A 20,790-nucleotide genomic window follows, 5' to 3' on the forward strand; every position below is an offset into this window, starting at 1 on the left:
TATATCAGAGTAAAGAAAGTTACTTTATGATGTTCTCCAAAAGGTGATTAACAGTTAATCCTACAGCAGACCCGCAAACTCCCAGCCCTGAGCAGCCCCCTTGGACTCGCCCTCAGGCACGGGTTTGGGGCAGACAGACCCCTTGGCGTGGGTTTAGAGGGAGGGAGGGCAGGGCTGATCTGTGGGGTGGAAGTCAGAAAGCTAAGTAGCAACTAGCTGAAGTAACCACCGCAAGGCTCCGTCTCAGACACAAGATTTAGCTTTGAGAGTTTCCAGGCATCTAATCAGTGAGTTAGCATTACAGATCACAAATAAATGCTGTTAAATACCCAGAAAAGAGTGTGTCACCTCAGGGCACAAGCCACAGGGTCGCTGACACCAAGGTGCCCCATGGTGTGGCCTCGTCCAGGACATCCTCCGTGTCTCCATGGGACCGGGGGATGCGGCTGGAGCGTTGGTGGTGGTACCCACAGGGTACCCCAGCCCAACGCAGACTAAGCACCCACTCGGCTTTTGGAGCCCAGCTTTGCATTTCAGAGCCCAAAGCAAGACTGACATACAGCATCCTCTTGCTGGGCACAGATATTTCAAGATGTATTTTCACGTCTTGTTCTATACGCATCTGGAGAGTTCCCGTTGCAGCCAGCAGCTGGCTCTGCCGGCACTGCCGAATGGTGAGACTTGGTCCTGGGGACGTGCCCAGGTCACTGCCACCCAGGTCCTGGTCACTGTTCCTGCTGCCACGGCTGCCCATGCCCTCGGGTGCCAGGGGAGGGCCAGGGAGAGGACAGAAAGGGACAGTCACGTTCTGCGCTGGCACATCCCGCAGAGCATATTAACTCAAGCTGCTTAGCTTCGGAGGTTACAGTCTCTGCCAAAGAAATATGTATTTAAATATGGGATTTATTTCATTTGCTGAACGAGATAATCACTTCTAGACTAAAACGTTAGAATAACATAATTTTGTATCATGAAAATCCTGAGCTTATAAAACAAGAGGTATGCGACAGCCTCGGCGGAGGACGGTGCTGGGGTACGGTGATAGCTCAGGCTCAGCCACGAGCCTCTGGCCAGCTCTCCGTGTCACTTCAGTGCCACCAAACCGCTAGAGATGCAGCTATTTGCCAAGACGTACATATGCATTTCCCCCCTGAGGAAGATGACAATCGCTTATTAAACAACTTGCTCAAAATGCTTCATCAAGCAAATCTGCTTTAACACAGATGCTCGCGACCACGCTGGCTTTGCCTTTCCTGTGATCCCCGTTAGCCCGCACCCCAGGAGCTGCTGCATCCATCCTGGGGTCAAACTAAAGACAAGAGCCAAACACAGACGAGCAGGATGCTCTAGGCAAGCGTAGAAGCCAGGAGGTATTTCGCTCCTACACAAATACACATTTCAATGCCCTGGACAGTCTGTTCCTTTGCCCGGGACCTTCCAGGGGTGGGACGACGAGCATCGCTGCGGCGAGCAGAATGGAAACCTCCAAAAAGGAAAAAATACTTTATTCAGAGCAGGTGTGGTCCCTGCAGAGGCACCGAGGGGAGCTGGGGCCGTGCAGCGGAGCGGGTGATGGCCAAGCCCTGCCGCGGTGCTCCCCGCTGGCAGCGCCGGCCGAGCCGGGGGGACAGGGGCTCTCCGCTCCCCGGGGCCGGGCAGCAGCACGGCTCTTGCTGGAACGAGCAGGAAAAAGATGCTTCTGCGGCCCAAAATATAAAAATAAAAATGAGGTCCTTCCATCTGGGTTGGGCGAAACATTTCAAGCTGATGCAGACCCGGCCCCCTGGCACGGCTCGAGCTGAACATACCGCTTGCTTCTTTCTTTTTAAGTTTCACCTTTTAGTGAAGCAACTTTGAAATGTTATGCCAAGTCTGGCTTGAGACTTTGCTTCTTGGTGGCTGCAGTCATAGGCTATTTACACTAATTACTCTGCTGTGCCGTTCTACCAAAGCAGAGCATTCCACTGGCCAAATATCAATTAGCATCTTACTCATTTCATTAAATTTAAGCTGATTGCCAGCTAAACCTGTATTTTCGGTAATACCAATACGCTGCATATAAATTCTGGCAGGCTCTGTCAATCTTTTAAGATGGCAGGTCTTAATTTCATGCCTTTCTTGTGCTCAGACCTCAGCAGCAGGCTGTATTGCAATAGCCACATATGTTAATTAAACAATACGCACCGCACGGGCAATGAGGATACATCGGCTGGTGAGCATGGGGTAAAAGGTAGAGCAGATCGCCTCTGCCTCCATCCCTGCACTGTTCATGCTTTACCACGTAAGACCTTTCAGTGTCTTTTAGAAAAGAAAATGCACAGGGATTGGCACATCTGCAGGGACATGTGGGGGCCGCGAGCAGGGCAGCGACCCTGGGATATTCTCAATGAACCGCAACATCATTAGGGTACGTTTTCACCTTATTTCAGTTGGAGGTTTACGTGCCGTGGAAGACACGCCGTGGTGTTTGGCTGCAGGTTGCGATACAGAGGAGAGCTGGACACCAACCACATGCAGCCAGTTACATAAACCCACATCCCTGCATGCTAACCAGCAATCCAGGTCACCAATAATGATGCCACCTCAGCCAGTTTAAGCTCTTTAACTGAAATTCTTCAACAGCAAGAGAAGCCAGCACCTTAATACAGCAGTGAACGCAGCACCCGTCAGCACCAATGTCAGACGAGCCCCTCTGCAAAGTTTCTTTGCTAGAAGCTTCCTTTTTTAGCAATGCATACAATTATTTTCAGTTTAGCTATTTTTTGTTTAAGTTGTGTCTGCATATATATCGTATAGTGGAGGGGGGAATGGTTAACGATACTTTCCAGTGCACTTGAGAGCACCGGCCGCTCACACCAGGTTACACTTGTGCAGCCGCAAGCCTCTCGCAGGGCTGGTGGGGGGACTTTGCCAAGTCCCTGCCGGGCGTTGGGGACCTCCTGTGAGCTGGGGACAGCGGGTGCTGCTGACCGAGGTGCCTGGGATGGGAATCTGGAGGAGCCCTGGGGTCCCGAGCAGCCCCACGCCTGCCTGCCGGGGGCTGCGTGCCCGTACCCCTCGGCTGAGGCTTGTGCTGACCCCAGGGCAGAGTTACAGATGGCGGCTCCTGGCAGGTAAAGGCCATTTAGTCCACAGCACAGAAAAGCCGTGTGCTCTTCCCACTGGGGTTTTCTGGTTCCCTGAGCCCCGTCTCTTCCAGGGCACCCCTTAGGCCAGTGCATTTCGACGTCCCCACCAGCCCCGCGGATGCTCCCCGAGGTGCTGCGGGACAACAAAACAGCTTTTGTTCCTGATACCGCCGCAACGCTACGCATAAACAGAAGTTTACGGTTATCATTGCTCGCTACGGCAGTGCAAATAGCGTTGCATCACCACTGCATAGTTACATGCAATATTAAATGCAAAGTCTGAACCCTTTTCCCCGGTGCCGCAGACACAACCTCTCCCCGCCGGCAGCCATCTGGGCCAGGCTGAGAGCAGCTCCCTGGGATGCCTTACGGGACCTCAGCCGGGCATCTGCAGAGGAGACCCCACCAGTACTCTGCACACCAGCAAAACCAGCACCTAACCTGGCTCCTAGGTGTAAAAACGCAGCACAGCCCCCAAGCACCGGCCGCTGCATCGCCCTGCAGCTTTTCCTCTGCTCCCTATGGCGAGGGGACCTGCCCTCCGCATCCACGGCCGGAGCAGCACTGGGGACCGGTGAGGTGCAGCAGGACAGAAAAGTCACTGCTTCCAGCCTAGAGGCACATTAAAAATGTGATTTCAGCATTCATGATAGAGTTTTCACCACGTGGGACATTTTGACAGGTGCTCAGCGGGACTTTGCATGCAATGTAGCTGGATCAGCCAAACTTCAGAAAGCTGCATGGAAGCACTAAAAATGCAGCCGGCAGTGCTGTGATGGCAGGATCCCGCTCCCAAAGCGGGGCCTGGGGAATGCAGAGTTCTGCCTTTGGAGCTTTTCCACCTAAAAAAAGCCCTTTTTTATTTTGTCGAACAGACCAGACCTCGCTACTGCAACCAGAGTCTGTCCACAGCTGCCTTTCCAAAATCCAGTGCAGATGTTTGAGGCGGTAGTCTCCAAGACTGGCCTTCATGAGAACTATCTTAATATACTGTCACAAATCCTTGATTTTCAGACTTCCACAAGATGATTCTTCTGCAGCAGGATGCGCTCAGGGAAATTCTGTGTTATGTCCCAATAAAAATTTCACTGGGCCATAAAAGCTCTGTTTATAAATACAGCCCATGCGCATCACTCAGCCATTTCACTCCATCTCAATAGCTGTTTGAAAACAGGTTTCCTGCTGGTCTAATTACTTATGATTGCCGCAGTCCCGTTACATCTCCGTAAATTGGGCTGATATGGACACTGGCGAGATAACGAGCGCTGCCACCCAGGAGAGCAGGGAGAAGAGCCTAGGAGCGAGCTGGCGTTAGGATGCATCTCCCAAAAGGGCTTCCGTGGTATTAATTTCAATTAACAGCCGAGGCCCTGCCGCAGCGGGATGCTCACAAGCTCAGCTGAGGAGTGGTCCTGTCTGAAGCAGCAGCAACGAACCCCGCAGCTATTTGTAGCTCTTTTGGGTGTATCTAAACCCACGAGGAATGTTTCTTTTTGATAACAACGCTGGAAGCTTGGCAAGGAAATGAGCTGCAGAACAAAAGCACTGCGCTTATCTAGCAAACAGTCATCCTATTTTCACTGGTTTCACATGAAAACCTTAATTTGCATTGGTAATTGCACTTGAGGAAGACTGATCAAAATTCCCATTAAATGTTTTTTAGTTAAAACACATCTTTCTGGCAGGTTTTCAGCCAGGCTGGCTGCAGCACCCAGCCTGGTCTGCCTCTGATAGCACACGAGATCTGTTATCGGCTCTGGCCTCACAACCTCTGGCCGGGCTCCGAGGGCTCCGAGCTCCCAAAGGGGCCAAAACCAGGAGCGTAACAGCGTGGGCAAATGGAGCCCCATTCTTCTGCAGGGATAGTCCTCACGTTCGTGTTACAGATCCTTCAGGATGTGATGAAACGATAAACGAATCAAAACTGGCATGAAAAATACACTAGCTTTGCTTAATTCTAATTAGAATTGAGCCAGATGCGAGCAGGGTAACAAACGTGTGGGATGGCTTCCCTGCGGGCAGCGCTGACGAGGGTTTCGGCTCTGCCCGAGCAGGAGCTGAACCCCCAGAGCAGAAACCCTCGGCTACGGCCTCGCCGCGGCTGCACCGGGTCACCCTGCAGAAAAGGAGGTTTCAAAATAAGCAGCACCAAAGGAGAAAATTCCCCTGTTCCAACTTCCTAAACCGACCCGGTTTCAGAGCCCTCTTTTTTTTTTTTTCCTTTGCATGCATTTCTACATGATGCGTGCAATCTGTACATCATATAGAGATCCACCCACAAGGAACTCATGAACAAACTCCCATCTAATTTTCGATCTCCACGGGTATCCCCATGGATGCTCATCGGCTGGACCAGGCGCCGGGACCCCCACCGAGAGCCGACTGAGGGAGCCACCCACTACCAAAGAGCTTTGCAATAGTTAGCCAGCTCTGTGTAATATTAAATAAATTGTTGCTTAATATAATGTGAAAGAATCAATACTGAAACTGAGACCCAGAGCTTTCCGTGTCTCACAAAGAGGATGTAACTCATCGGGTGTCCAATTCAATTAATCACTCACTTATCCTTGTGCATAGAAAACATCCACCAGCATATTGCCTATCACCCTATTAGCTGCTCTACCCCCTCTCCAAACCAGGTAATTTAATTTTTCCATGTCATCTATTTCATTTCTCAGCTGACTGAAAGCCAGTGGCTTGCAAGACAGGCTCCAGAAATGACCATTATTTTAATATATTGCAATACATTAAACAGGACTGAACATGATTAAAACACTTAGAGGTGCTGAAGCTCTATTGCACAGTACAAGAGGTTTTCTTGAGGTTTTTTCCCCTGCCAGGCAAGGCTGGATCCCCTGACATGGGTATCCCAGTTACAGAGCAATCCATCCCAGGCCCAGAGGAGAGGAGCATCCCCGGCAGCAGCAGGATCCCGGGGAGCCCCGTGATATCCCCAGGCATTCGGGGTTGCCGTGCCAGGCTCAGTGACACCAGACGGCACACGGCCGCAGGCTGCTGAACGCTTTTCTCACTTCTGTTGTACTTCAGGGGGTTTTGAGGGAAGCGGTACCCAGCCCCGCACACCCGGGGCAGAGCCTGGTCCACGGGCACCGAGGGAAGCGATGTCGGCCCCAGCGCCAGCCCCGCGCACAGCCCGCGGCTGCCAGCCGCACATCAGCCTCCCTGCAGAAGGGGTTAAATAACAACTAAACATTTCCAACCACAACCGGTTTTTCCACCATAAAAATATAAAATAGTTAAAGGAAGGTGAAGAGTCAGAGACACGCACTGAGGTTGGCAGCTTGTGGCAAACAAGTGGGTTTCTGGTTTGCCATACTCATATTCTAGACTGTGCATACAGAAAATGCAGATTTTTGCCAGGTGTTTTGCATAACCTGATTGATAAATGTGTTCCAAATGAAGCTCGGCCCAAGCTATGTTCTTCCAACTTGGCGGTGCTTGTTGAATAGTAGATTTTAGGCAATTATGTATATTACTCTGTTATCCATACACGTCAAATATCACCCAAGCATTACTTTCAACAGCTTAAAACTCTAAATTAACTTATGTGAAGAAATATGTTGCTAAGGTCTCGGTCTTGGATGCTGAATAATACACAACTTCATTCTGCCCTTTTCCAGGACCTGCTATAGCAGATGGATGGCTAATTATCGTGCAATAACTTCTGATTCTTTGAGATGAGCTGGCAGAGGGTCAGAATAAAGATGAGCTACAGCAGACTGCATTGTTTGCAAAACTTTCTTCCAATGGATACCCCTTCGGCAAACGTCCCACTCACCCAGGAAACCTCAGCTTTCACTTGAGCTGCATCTTTCTCCGGCCAGCAAGGGGACCGGCACTCTTTTGTGAGCAAACGAAATGAAAGCCGAGTATCTCCATCAGCAATTACCTTATTGTTCAGCATTGGTTTATATAAGTACTATTAAAATATCACCTTCCCAAACAGTATTTTTTTAAAAAGATTTTTAATTCTTCTCCTGAGATTCTCTCTTTCAACTGCAACAACATTTCTCATTATTAAAGTGAGTGGCACAGGGTGAGAATCCCATCAGCTACATCCAGCGAAACTGGCACAAGACCTCGTTCCCTGCATTGGAGAGAAAACTGCTCACGTTGACCAGCACTCCCAAAATAATGAGAGGCATCTGCTGGAATTCATCACCGAGGAGAATTATCACATCACCTAGAACAATATCATTTGCTGAAATGCAGCAGATTACTAAGAAACAATCTTCAGTCCAATTAATTTTATCATTGCCTTTTCACACTGCCAGGCTCCTCTTCAGGGAAAGTGATACAGCAAAAACCATTGCATCAGCACTTCCTCCGCGACTTAGTTACTAGTCTACACTGCTAGTTAAAAAAATCATCATTTCAGGACTTCTGGAATCTGCTTTTTATCTGAACAGGGTGACTTTTCCCACCAGGAGGTCTTGCCGGAGCAGGCTTCGGGACTGTTTTGTGTTTGCCCTGGGGTGCAGGTAGAGCATGCTGCTGCCAGGCAAAAGCCAGGGACTGCGGGAACTCTTTAGCTCCCTAATTTTCCCCACACACCCTTTGGATTAAGGGGAAAAATATTGCTCTTTTCAATTCCAGAGCGCTCTGCGAAGACTTCTTAATTTTTTTAATTTTTTTTTTTGCACGTGAGGCAGGAGCATGACGTACCTCAGAACGGCATAATGTCATTTTAGTAAATTAAATGCAAGGCACCGTCAAGTCTTCAGGTGATCTTCAAGCACTGCCAAGAACTTCCAAGCCAAGGATCTGCTGTACTGCCCAGGGCCAGTGCTGGCCAGGCAAGTAGTCCCGGGTCTCAGAGCACATCCCAAATGGTATTGAACAAGCACTTTCATACTGGAATGTTGCCCATTTAATTAACAAAAGGATTTGCAAGAGGATCGTTACTTATAGCCAAATGCATAACCATTCATTAGGTCCTCAGGGGAAAAGAATAATTACTCTTTCAATCTATGGGGTGTCTCTTTCTGCAGTGAAAAATGTGCATTTCCCCACTCCAGCTGGGATGGGCAGCCGAGGGCTGGCAGGGGGATCTGCTTACCTGGCCTGTGGCTGGACAGGGGGGGTAGGCAGCTCCCCCCGCCAGCCTCACTGTGCCTATTTGGACACACCAAGGACCCCCGTGTACTTCACAAACATCCCAGGAAAAAATAGCAACCGTGCTACTGGAATTACGGAAACGCTGGGCTGTCTTCTAGAGTCTTTCTGGCACAGGGATGAAGCCAAGCAACTATGAAAATAAACACTGAAAACAAGGGGAAAAAAAAAGCTTATCAGGCAGTAGCAGGTCTGCGGCAGGCAGTTTAGCCACGGAAAAAGCTGCCTTTCAAGCCAGCCTCCCCGGGCAGCGGCACAGAGCAGAGCCGGAGGGAGCCCGGCTGCCTGCCGTCCCACTCGCGCATCCACGGGGACCTCTGCTTGATGGCAAGATGCAGAAGTAGAAGGGTGGGAAAACACAGAATAATAAGAAAAATACATTTCGGTTGATCATTTTGGCTTGCTTAAACTGTAAATAAAGCAACTTCTGATTCAAAGACCCGTGCAAAGACTTGCCCTGCTGAGCTCCATCGCTCGCTGAGCGTGCCTAACCCATTCGTACTTGCACCAGCGTTGACAGACTGCCCAGAGGAGGGGACAGGCATTGACTGAAGCAGCATCCTCAAATACTGTAGTTACACCGAGTATTTCATAGCAGACAGCACTAGAAAATATATCTAGAAGTACCGAGAGCAGAATCCCCAGGAGATCCCCCGTCCCGCGCTCCAGCTCTGCCCCGTGTTAGATTTGTTACTCCCGCATTATTTACTGTCGTCGGTCCCGGGAAGCGGCCGCAGGCTGGGGCCGTGCCGTGGGGCAGCCCCACAGCGGTATTCCCTCCTCCAGGGCTGGCTTCCATCGTAACCGAAATCTCCATCCGCTTCCCTGACCTGGCAACTGTTGCCTGATGTTGGAGTAATTCTGAGGAAGAGGAGGAAACCGCAATCCGATGATGAGGGGTCCCCTGCGCCCGACAGCTCTCTGTTAAAATCAAGCTTGATTGGAAACACGTTGCAGCTTCACCTCCTCTCAGACACTTACTCTTTGATTCTGCCAAATTCTTCCTGATATCCCTAGGTCTCAGAAGGGCACTTTTTATCCTAAATGTTTTGCCTTTGGAATCTGCTAGACCGGACAAAGTACCCCATTTCCAGGAAAGTTTCTTCTTTGCATTACCCCAAGCTTGCAAGCCCTGCAAATTCTAAATGCAATGAAAACTCACTATTAATAATCATTAGTGTACAAAGTAGGATATATAACCAAGAGAGAAAACCAAGAGAATTCTCTGAGCACAGACCAGGCCCTAGACCTGTGCTGCTGGGGCTGAAAAGGGGCATTTTCTGCTCATACTGGGAGACGCGCAGTGGAAGAGATGGGCGTAGGGGCAGGAGGCATAACTGCAGGGAGGGAGAAAGATGTTGGAAGAGCAGCTGCCATCGCATTTGGTTATTTATTTCAATTAAGCAAAGCAAAAGAGCTGCTACTGCATCAATATTGGATTTGTATTGAAGATCAAAATCCATTTTTGTTCCACCTGAACTGTGGCCATCTGCGATGCCAAGCGCCGAGTCAGCATTGCCGGAGCACACCCCACGGTCGGCGATACCAAGACCCGCTCTCAGCCTGGCATTGAAGCCAACCCCTTCAAAGCCTTGCCAGAGCCTGGGTTTATGATCATTTCCTCAAGGATGGAGCTTTGAAACAAACCGGCAACCCTGACAACTGCTAGAGGAGGTTTAGCTGGGATTTTCCTAAACTCAACCCCCCCTCGATCCACCGTTCAGCAGTTTGTGTCAGTGCGACGTATGGCGAGGTCCCAATCTCAGCAGATCCCAAAGTCAGCCCAAAGAGTCTCAGATAAAATCTGTTTTAACCAAGACCACACAGACCGAGTTTCATCCCAGGGCAGGCACACAGAGTGCAGACTTCAAACCTGTATATAAATATACCCATAAATATCCCAAACTTTCCAGTCAGCTCCCTGGAGAGATGCTGGATACACTCTGCACCGCCGATGCCATGGCAGGGAGCAGAGAGCAGGCTCAGCAGGCAGCACCCTGCCCACGGAGCTGGTGATTTATTCAGCATCTGGCAGGGCAGGCTTTCAAGCTGGAGTTTGACAGGAGCAGAAGGTGCGTGAAAAGCAGTAGCAAGCGTGCAAATTCCTGCTGGGCACTGGCGGGAGCTGCTGCTCTGCACGCAGCTAAGGGTTAGCTGGGATTTATTGCCGGGGTGGTGAACTAGGAGGACAAAATTTGCTTTGTCTTCCACCTATGGCATGGGGAGCTTCCTACCCAAATGTGTGAGTAACCCTGGAAATACCGGCGGGGTGGATCTGAGCTTTTACACGGCTTTGTCACTGTCGTTGAGGACCTTATACTGCAAAAGGAAGCGTGCGTGCACATGCATGTGCATACACGTGTGTGCAGGCACGCACACATACGTGTTTATCGCTGGCGACGACAGCAACCAGAAAGCAGCGGGATCGAGGAGCCAGCATCGTAGGAGCAGCTAAAGAGCTCCTCCTGCTGAAATCCAGCCGGGGAGATGGGGCTCACGCTGCATGTACCATTCTTCCGAAGGAGTAACATGGGATTTCTTACTTCAGGGAGGAAATATCACGCTACAAACACCGTACACACATGTGGATGCCCTGTCCACATCCTCACCCGCGCACGTCTCGTTTCCATCCTGTCGTCCCCTGTTCGTGTATGGTACGGGCAAGAACCCTACAAAAATATCACAAAAAACAAGGAGCAAGTGGAAACTAAAATCATTTGGAAAAAGGATAGACATGGGAGTATCTTCCATCATCCTTGCACTAGATAGCAGGCCATATAGTTTGAACAGACTAAAAAAGAAAAACCAAAAAAACCTTACAAAAAATTACACTGGCTATTAAAAAACAGGCACAGCTGGATGCAGCTCTATAGATCAATCTGCACAGGAAATAGGGAAGACATTAAGGCTGTAAGCTATATCCCAATAAATATAATGCAACTGTGCTCTGAATTGAGCAGATTAGGACAGGATTACAGTGCAGGATTATAGGACCACATCAAGTGCTCTCATATATTTTGCCATCTAAAGCTTAGATATTTTAAAGCTTCGATGCATGAAATGAGCCTGACCAAGGGAGCCTGGAAAAGCAGCTATGGCAAAGTGATCATTCCCAAATTCCCCTCTTCTGTGGTAGGCCTGTAGGGGTATAAAGATGACCCCAGAAGAAGGGATAAGGGCTGAGGAGTGCGATCCGTCTGCTCACCCCCTGCACATTGACCCGTCTCCTAACGCACGGTGTAAGCACAGCCGTACCGGCACAGAGCAAAGCATCCCTGCGGACCAGCCACACAGCCCAGACAATGCCCAGGAGCGGGTCCTGAGAAGAGATTATAAAGGAACTGAACGAAAATGCAGTAATGCCTTTCCCGGTATATCATCTCGGCTTTCTGCCGTTTAAAAATTTGCTGTGCTAGAGGTTAAATCCACCCCTTGGTATTCAGTAGCCTTTGATAGCCTTGCCTGATACCTAGTAACATTCTGACCATGCTCATACTTTCAGCATCCAAAACATCCCATGACGGTGAGTTCCCCAACTTCACTACAAGATGCAGGGAAAACGTTTCCTCTGTTTTAAACCTGTTGTCCAGAAATTCCATTTGCATTCCCCCAGTTCCTGCGTTATGGGAGACAGTGAGTTACTTGCTACAGGCTGTTCCTGATTTTAAACACATCTGCTGTAATCCTTGTCAATCATCTTTTTCCTAAGCTAAAAGCCTGTTTAATCACCAGGTGCAGGGACAATCCCATCACTCAGAGCCCTCTACCTTCTATAGCCCAGCTTACTGTATCCATTTGAAATGGGATGGCCAGCACTGACTGCAGGATTTGAAATGTCAGCTCCCAGAAATTTATTAAAAACCCAGTATTTTACTGTTAGGCATGTTACATTTTCTAAAATGATGTTTGCCTTTTTGTCTACATAACTCAGGGATGGGGGGGCAGACTTTTCAGCAATAGTTCTTCCGCAAGAGTATTTTATCTTTTTGCCCATGCTGGTCAGTGCCTTCAGTGGTCACCACAAAATCCTGGTACTCACCAAAAGCTTTTTGCTATTTCAGGATTTGATCCTGTTACCCAAGTGCCATAATTGTCTTGGCAAGGTTACCAAACTGGAGAGCCTTTCTAGTAAATTTAGCGTGTTTGATCTCTAGTAATACTTAGAAAGTAAGTAATGATGTAGTTGAAGAACGACATTCGTTCTGGCGCTGCAGACTGCATATTTCACTCCCTTATTGCTTTTCCTGACACTGACTTGTACCAACGCAAGACACATACGAAATTAGCCATACAAATCACAGCCCTTTTGCCATCAGTTTGTCCCTAGAGCTCTCTGGTCTTTCCTCTTGCAGTATTTAGCCACAGTAAGTACTTTCATTTTTCACAATTAAGAGATATCGGCTATCTGGTCGCAGCACTATTTTTATCACCAGCACCTCTGCCCGCCGTGCACCAGCACGAGCCGCCTCCTCCTCCTCACGCATCAAACGAGACCACACGTGATTCAGGGTAAAACAAAAAACTGAGCGAGAGCTAGTTTCACCATCAGTTTGTCTCTGACGATGTGCAGGTGCCCTCTCCTCCCCGCAGTCACCATGCCCAGCTCCTTGCTGCACCGGCTGAGCGCTCGCTCTGCGATAGTGACATTTCCCATTGCAATCAGAAAAGAAAAGAAAAAGCAGCCCATCCTGCAAAGGTCTACCTGCTGGCCAGTCTTCGTACCAGAGCTTCAGCATGACAGCCCTAAATTTCAAGTTTTTAATTAGTTTAACCAATGAAAGCAACATAAACTGGGCAGAGCATCCCAGCGCTTTCTCAGGACGCAGGAACTCCTGAAGGTTTCCTGCAGGACAGCCTGGGGGGGGCCTCGCTCCAAACCAAGCGAGTTTGCCAGGGGCTTGTGTGCTGCGGGAAGAATTCACCCTCCCCGAACAACACCTCAACTAAATATAAAATAGATAAAATACGAATAGAAAACTATACCCCCAGCTCCAAAGTCTGCTGCATGGGTTAATCCAGCAGTGCCTCGGAAGACCACGACCTCCATAAATACTTTCCACATATAACGTTTGCCAACAGCGTGTTTTGCAAAAGTTGCCTGGGTGCTTTTGCAGACATATACATATAACATTTCACCTCCGGGCTCTCAAACTGCAGCTGCCGGAGCACAGAGACACTATTTTAACCATGCACGAGCAGAACATTGAGAAGTTTTATAGTCACGGCTTCCCAGCCGTGAGGACAGACCCAGCCCGCGTAGTTTGGTCTTTAAGAGCTCCAACCCCAGCCAAGTGTGTATGGTAGGAAGCCGTGCAATGGCTGTTGGATGCAAGGAATCCGTTGGATAATAAGACACCAAATTGGCTTTGCAAATGGTGTTTCATCTGAGAGAAATACTATTGTCATCAGAAACAAACTAAGCTCATGCACTGCTGCACTTTCAGTTATTCAGTAATAGGCTGAACTAAGCTGTATTTGCTAAAGCAATGAAAGGAGAAAGAACTAATCATCCTATAAATAAACCAGCTTATGAGTATTTAGTAAGTGTTTGTTGTTAACAATTCATTACTTTCCACACGTAATTAAATAGCTCTTAATAAAAAAGGCTTCTTTATTGTGCTGTCTTTAGACTGGACCTATGGACGTCTGTAGAAATGTCTGGAAGGCAAAACAAGCCATCCTGGAAAAGAAAATGTTCAAGCTCAGTAAGACTAGAAGAGCGCCTGTACTTCTAAAGCTAGAAGAGCAAAAAACCTATAGAAAGTAGCAAGTGATGACTGCTGGAAAATGCCTCCCGCCCCACAGCAGAGCCCTCTGCACAGCCGCCTCTCCTGCAGAACTCTGCTTTCTCCTGCGTACATGCGAAACACAAGATGTTATAGCTGTTTCTGTCAACTATGAAAAATGCACGTACTTAAAGTTAAGCATATGCTTGAATCCATCAGCTTCAACAGAAATTAAGCGTATGCTTTATTTTACCATGACTAAAGGCTCTGATGAATGAAGACCACTCCATTTTATAAGCTGAGAAACAGAGAGGTGTACGAAGCTATTTGCACAGAGTCTGCACTAAAGCTGAGTGACAACCACAGCCCTCGGCACTGGGTAAAGCCTCAGAGCCAACACCGGCTACCCCTGGAGCACAAGACAGTCCCAGACTATCTCATTAATTACATTTTTCTGTGGCTTAAAAAGTCACTCTCCAGCAGGTTTGGGGATTGCATACCCATCCCCACAGAAGTTTTCCCCCCAGCCTCTTTGCAGGTTTTCTCCTCCATGCTGGGCATGTTTTCTGTGCAGCAGCAAGTAGAGATGAACATTGCTGTTGAGATTTGACCAACGCATTTTTGACTCGGCAGCATCCAGGTTCAGTGCCAGGCAGGTGCCTGTACCTCAGGGTGGTTTGCAGGATAATCTCCTGTGGAGGAAACTTAAGACACTGGATGATAACTCTTTTATGGGAACACTGTGTGACTACAACATTACTTGTGCTTCTCAGCGAGGGCACAGTAAGTGTTAAACTATTTCTGGAGTGGACCAACACCATAGAAAGTGCAGAATTAGCAGAGAAATAAGATAAATTAGTATTTTCATGTGTGTACTAACACCGATCGTTTCTAACACAACTGCCACATGGGATTAGGATCATCAGAAGGGGAGCAAAAGAATTTCTCATTAGAAAGGAGGCAAGCTTCCAGATCTGAAAAAAAACAGTTAATCAGAGTATCTCGCTCGGGGACAGCATCGCTCCTGCTAACCCAGAGTGACACCAGGGATTACTTCTATCATAACTCCGCTCGAAGCATGGCATCCCTGGGATGCCGTTCCATTGCCTTTGGACGTTTTCCCTTTTCATCACTCAAACACTGTGGGCTCGGTTCTCTACTTATTTACATCGGCTCCCCATTGATAACCCCAACTTGCTCCAAGGATTCCCAGCCAGCGCCGGCAGAGCAGAGGTAAAAAGCCCTTTGCCCTTTCTTCTGATGCTGGCTCCAAAGCATTTCTTTCACACACTCATTCCTCCCTGCACAGTGTCTCCAAACAACGAAAAATTTCCCCAGCCAGCAGCTAAAGCCGTGACACAACTGTGCTGTTTCCATAAAAATAGTAAACGTGATGTCTTATTTCAATTTTAAGCTCAGACAGGCCATGGGCAAAAGTCAATCTCTTGGGAAAGCAAACGTTTTGAAGAATTTTTTTTTTTCCTAGTAGAATCACAGAGAATATATCTACTTTCCATATGGGATGTCAGCCTGTTAAAATGAACCTCTTTTGAAACTAAACAAAATGACAACCGATAGACTAAGTACAGTGATGTCTTTTTCACCTGCGTCCCTCAGGCTACACCCTCTTTCCCCAGGCTATCCCAGCTCCCAGGGTGGATGAGGTCCTCTCCCTTGGATGCTCTTTCTAACACACAAGCCACGTATTTTGCAGCCTGAACCCAGCCAGACTTTGGTTCTCAGGCTTTCAGTCCATTTTCTCCAGTTTTATAGCAGAGCGGGGACAGACATCACATTACACCTCTATTCTCCATGTGTTCTCTTTCGCTGTTCAGCCGTTATCCTTTTAATGCACATCAATAAATGAGTTTTCATTAAAACATCGGAAAGAGTAAACACTTCTACCCAAATTTGAAAGCGGCAGTTCAGTAGATGGACACAACCAACTAGCGTTAGAAGAGAAAAATCAAATTCAGAGTTTTCAGAGACTAGGTCACATGCATTTACCACTGCTCAAAGTCATGCTAATTCTTACAGTGCTCAGAACACTTAGAGAAGAAAAGCTACAAAACCAGACAACGTCATCAGATTTTGTAAGCCTGCCTGAAGGTGCGCACAGGTTGCTCAGTCAGGTTTCCCGTCGTTTTAGCTGTTTGCTGCCGAACGGACAGCCACCGAGTACCCCAGCACGGGACATGCAGAATTACCTGTACTTCATTCCCGTCTTGGCTTGGACGGTCTCTTGCAGCGACAGCCCATGCAGGTGCAGGAATTTCTCCAGCTGCTTCAGCTCGGCGGCTCGGCTCAGCTTTCCCGGCCAGCCCGCGGCGGGAGGGCAGGCTCTGGGAACCGCGGCTTGCTTTTTACCTTTCAGGAGGGCTTCGCTCGGCTTCTGCAAGCTCGGCTTGTGGGGTGGGATATCGGCGCAGGAGGGCTTGTACAAATGCATGGTCCACACGCGGAGCTGCGAAGAGAGACCCTCAATGCCCAGCAGCTGCCCGAGCGTGGGGTCCTCGGGAACTCCCACCCTACAGTCTGCTGAGAGGAGAGCCCAGTGCCACCACACTCCCACCAGTACAAGACCGTGTGAGCTGGGTTGTGTTGCCCAAGAGGACCACAGGACTATGGAGCCGTATTTTTCTCCCAGCCATTCTTTATATTATTGCAATTGGCTGATTTTAATAGATGCCCAGGATGGATTCTGGCCAAGATCAGCAACCTTGTTCATCTGCTGAAACCTATAATGGTCAAGTACTGCAAGGGATAAGGACTGCCAGTGGGAATAGAGCACTGACCCTGTTTCCCAGGTCTTATATTTAGATAACGAGAAATATTTGTTTGGGATTCAGTCCAAGGCCAATAAACGTAAAACAAATATTCTCACAGGGTTTATTTCAGGCCTTGGGCTGGAGAGATGAATACTGCAAGCATCTCTTATGCAAGTGATTAAAATATTTTCTTTTCTCATAGTCCGTTGTGAACTCTCACAGCTCAGGTTACCTGGTCTGTAAATTTCCCCAGTATCTGCAGCCTCCTGGGACTTTGACAATTAATAAGAAAACAAAGGCTACAGAGCAGTCAAACACCAAGAAGAAAAAAATAACCTAAAACCAAACAGAGAAGGGAAATGCTTGAGAAAGGAATGAGCTATGGGCATCGGAACCAGGGCAGGGAACAAGCACCAGCTTTCAGGAGGCTGCGTGCTCCCACAGGACCCGTGCACGGATGGAGAGGGGCTGCGGGGGGGGAGCTGGCAAAGCCCCCGAGATGCCACCGGCCGCTACAAAACCTTCAGCTCCAGAGAACCGTCTGCCTCTCGGCACGGGGCAGCAGGTGAGGACACAGGTACACGTCTGAACACTGTGCCTAGAAATAAACGTACCAAGCCAACAACCAGTTATTTCACCACTGCTAAATAGCGAACAAAAAGTTTCTGGTTCTCAGGGTCTTCATCCCTGAGGGGTGATGGGAGAAACAGCACAGGTTTTGCTGCATCACCAAAGCCAGTGACAAGGGCATCCAGTGCCCTCCGGTCAAGATAATGTCCAGGAGGACCACAGTAACCTTTTCTAGCCAACGCCAGCCCACAGCAAACAAATCATGACAATGTGTGATACACAGCATGGAGGCAGATTTCTGAGGCTCTTCTATTGTAAAAACTCAGCCCATTTTCTGACTGTCATTTCAATCCCAAATACATCGGAAAAATAAGTTAAATAATCAAGTGATGGATGTATCATGAACTCAACTAATCCTTAAATCTTTCAAAACAGATAAACAAAGACTGATCCCAAACCCAGAACATATTTTAAAAGATTATAATTCAATGTCACAGGGGGGAGTTTGGCATGGACATTTGGATTACCCGGTTATTCTTTCTCCGCAACTCTTGTATCAGGGCCCTGAGGGCACTAATGGACCTCAGCATCCCCGATCTCCCAGGCTGGGGCGGTGGGAGGGGTCCTGCCCTGTCACCCCAGGGCCCCCCCAGCCCCGTGGTACCCTGACACACGGCTGCCCGAAGACGGGGGATCCTGTTCTCATGGTGCTGACGGACCCCAACCACCAACGGTGGGGTGCAGGCGGTGCTTTCGGGCTCTACTCTTCGCAGCGCGAGTACACTCAATGGAGGGATGCGTGACTGCAGCCATACCTCCCTCGTAGGAACCGCGTTTTTTCCTCCCAGGGGTGTAACACCGAAGGCTGTAGCTGTGATCTCTGGTGCAGCTGCCTTTTGTTTTACCTCCTGTCAGATCCAGCTCTTTCCCCATCTATAATGCAAGGTGAACCGATGGCAAAGAAGTATCTCCACAAGCTCTCCTGAAGTTTTTAGACATAAGAGTTTCACGGGTTTGGAGCTTTAGGGGCTTGTATGGATCAGCATCATTAGAAACGTGGTTCTCCCAAAAGTTATTCCCCAGTGCTTCGCTTTTATAGCGCCGTTTAAGACCACAGGTACCCGACCGCGGGCTGGTGTGGCCGATGAGCACTGTGCCTGAGGAATTGCTCAGTTTTAGTCTGCAGCCCCACTCATTTCTGCACTTAATCCCTACTTGCTCCATCTCTCATAGTTTTATCTTGTTTTCTTTTCAGTTATCCTGTTTCTGATTTTTATTCTATTGACATGTTTATTAATTTCTAATCTCAGCATGTCTGCGAGATCTTGGTTTGTGCCCGGCACTTCAGGCATCCCCCTCTGTCCGGGATTAGGGAAGATTTCACCCGACTTCTGGGCTGAAATCCCCACTGTTACTGACGCTTTTGTGTATTGCTGGGCAAAACGCTGAAACCCCCTTTGGCAGCAGCCCTGTCCCTCGAGGTGAATGAAACCCGCATCGTTCCTCTGCCAGACCCCGAAACAGCCATGAGCGAGCAAGGCCACCCTCTCCCCACGGTGCTGCTGTTTGGGGACAGCGGGACTGAGACGGCAACACCAGGCAATTCATCTTTAGGTTCCTATTTCATTAAGGGTCTTACTCAGTACAGGAGATTAGAGTGTCGCACGTCTAATTTCCACTAATACCAAGATCCCCTTATATTCTTTTTAAAGGAGTAAGATCAGATTCTGGAGGCTGCGACATTTAAGATCGATGGAATTAGAAATTCAGCAGCTGCCGGTTTCCCCTCCCGAGTGGCTTGTTCGCTGCTGCCGCTGCCCCAGTCCAGGGAGGGAAGGGGGAGACGGGGACCTGGGGCCAGCATCACCCAGCAAAGGCTGTCCTGCCATTTTCTCCTGTCCCCCACGCAATCCCTGCTCAACAGCAGCAACTTTTCAACTAAATTACAGCCACTTGGACAAAACAGCTCATGAGAAATAAGGCTGAATAACCACAGGCAGTTTGTGCCGAAGAAGTTAAGGAAAACTAAGAAACAAGTTTGCAGAATTTCCAGCTCTGTAACACACATCCATCACGGTGGAGGAAAAAAAAACCCTAAATAATCAGAAAAGTCAGACTCGTAAAGCCCCAAAGCTTTCTATTATTATTATTCCCATCATCATCACCACCACCATCGTTTCCTAGGCTGCAAACTGCTGCCGCCGGCACAGCCAGCGGGGTACCTACCTGTGGGGCATCCCGGTGGTGTAGGCGATGGTGTACTCGTGGGAGAGCTCGCAGACCCGCAGGTACCAGTTCATCTCCAGCTCCCGCAGCAGAGCCAGCCGCCGGGCACGCTGCTGCGGCTGGCTGGGCCGGGCTCGTCCCTCCTTCCCGCTTTCCGAGGAGCTCTTCAGGGCTCTCTCCCTGCTCCCCAGGGAAAGCACCGACTGCTTCCTCAGCTTCAGGGTTTCCTCGGCATTCTTATTCCCCACGGTCCCTGTGCGCGCCGCCAGCATTTTGCGTCCTGTCTCGGTGCGGAGCAGCACACCCGGGCACTAAGTCACTGCCCTCAAATCATTTAAACTGATTTTCAGCACGCACTTTCCTCCCTCTATAACCTCATGCCGGCCACAAAGCTGTAATTAGATACGTGTCTGCGGAGCTTAACCAGAAAGAAGAGCTGCAACCTTCTCATGGAAACATCTGTAGCAGCTTCCCGCTTGCCAGCGGGCTTCGTTTTGCAACGAATAAGGAGGACAGTTCTTAAAAAACAACATATAAACACATGCAAAGCAGCGCACCTCAACTGGACTTGTACAAAACAAAGTATTTAGATGGAGAGCAGCGGGGAAAAAAAGGTCCAGCTCACTAAAGCTGTAAACGTTGGAGGGCTCCAGCCGGCGTAGGTGAAGTCACGCGTGTGCTCCCCTCGACGGCAAACCCACAGCCACGTGGACTCGCACGAGCAAACTGCAGCGCGGTTCCTGCTGGATGCGGCCTCGGAGCATCAGTGTCTTCACCAACACGGCCGAGTTAGAGCTGAGCCGGCCGGTCCGTGCCTCCTCCTCCTCCTCCTCCCAAATGCAGTGCTCCAGCTCCTCGGGTCGCCCCGTCTGGCAGGAACTTCTATTCTCCACAGGATTTGTAGAAATTCAGGGATTTGATCACCCTTAAGATGAGAGCAAAGTTATGACTTTTCCCGATTCACTTGCTTGCTGAGCAAATGGTGTTTGGAGAAAATGTATGAAAGGAGCGGATAGTAGAATTGAATTAATTTCCCTCTCTGGTTTGAAATGTAAAAGCTGATGCGAAGATTACAGCACTAATCACAGCAGCCACTTTAGGAGCACAAACATACCCTTGTTTGGAGAGAGAGGCAGGCAAAGAGGAAAAAAGCCCTCTAAAGACAAGCAGGATTTTAAAGCCATTGCATTGAAAACATTGAGAAGAAGAGTAATCACCCACCCGTGCCCTGCGCAG

The 20,790-nt window shown here is 49.0% G+C and overlaps 1 protein-coding gene across 3 annotated transcripts in view; it reads right to left on the minus strand.

Moving 5' to 3' along the window:
• Nucleotides 1–20,790, minus strand: part of KCNAB1 (potassium voltage-gated channel subfamily A regulatory beta subunit 1) — a 71,747-nt gene extending 50,957 nt beyond the window's left edge. The window contains exon 1 of one of the 3 annotated variants that reach the window (XM_052804287.1): nucleotides 19,555–20,790. In XM_052804287.1, coding sequence (XP_052660247.1) covers nucleotides 19,555–19,826 — 272 coding nt within the window. In that variant the 5' untranslated portion in view covers nucleotides 19,827–20,790. Of the gene's footprint in view, nucleotides 1–11,843; nucleotides 11,885–16,197; nucleotides 16,519–19,554 lie in introns of those variants that run through there. The other 2 variants (XM_052804288.1, XM_052804290.1) reach the window with 2 other exon arrangements.

The sequence above is a fragment of the Harpia harpyja genome, chromosome 12 (genome assembly GCF_026419915.1).
Source record: "Harpia harpyja isolate bHarHar1 chromosome 12, bHarHar1 primary haplotype, whole genome shotgun sequence".
Taxonomy (NCBI): domain Eukaryota; kingdom Metazoa; phylum Chordata; class Aves; order Accipitriformes; family Accipitridae; genus Harpia; species Harpia harpyja.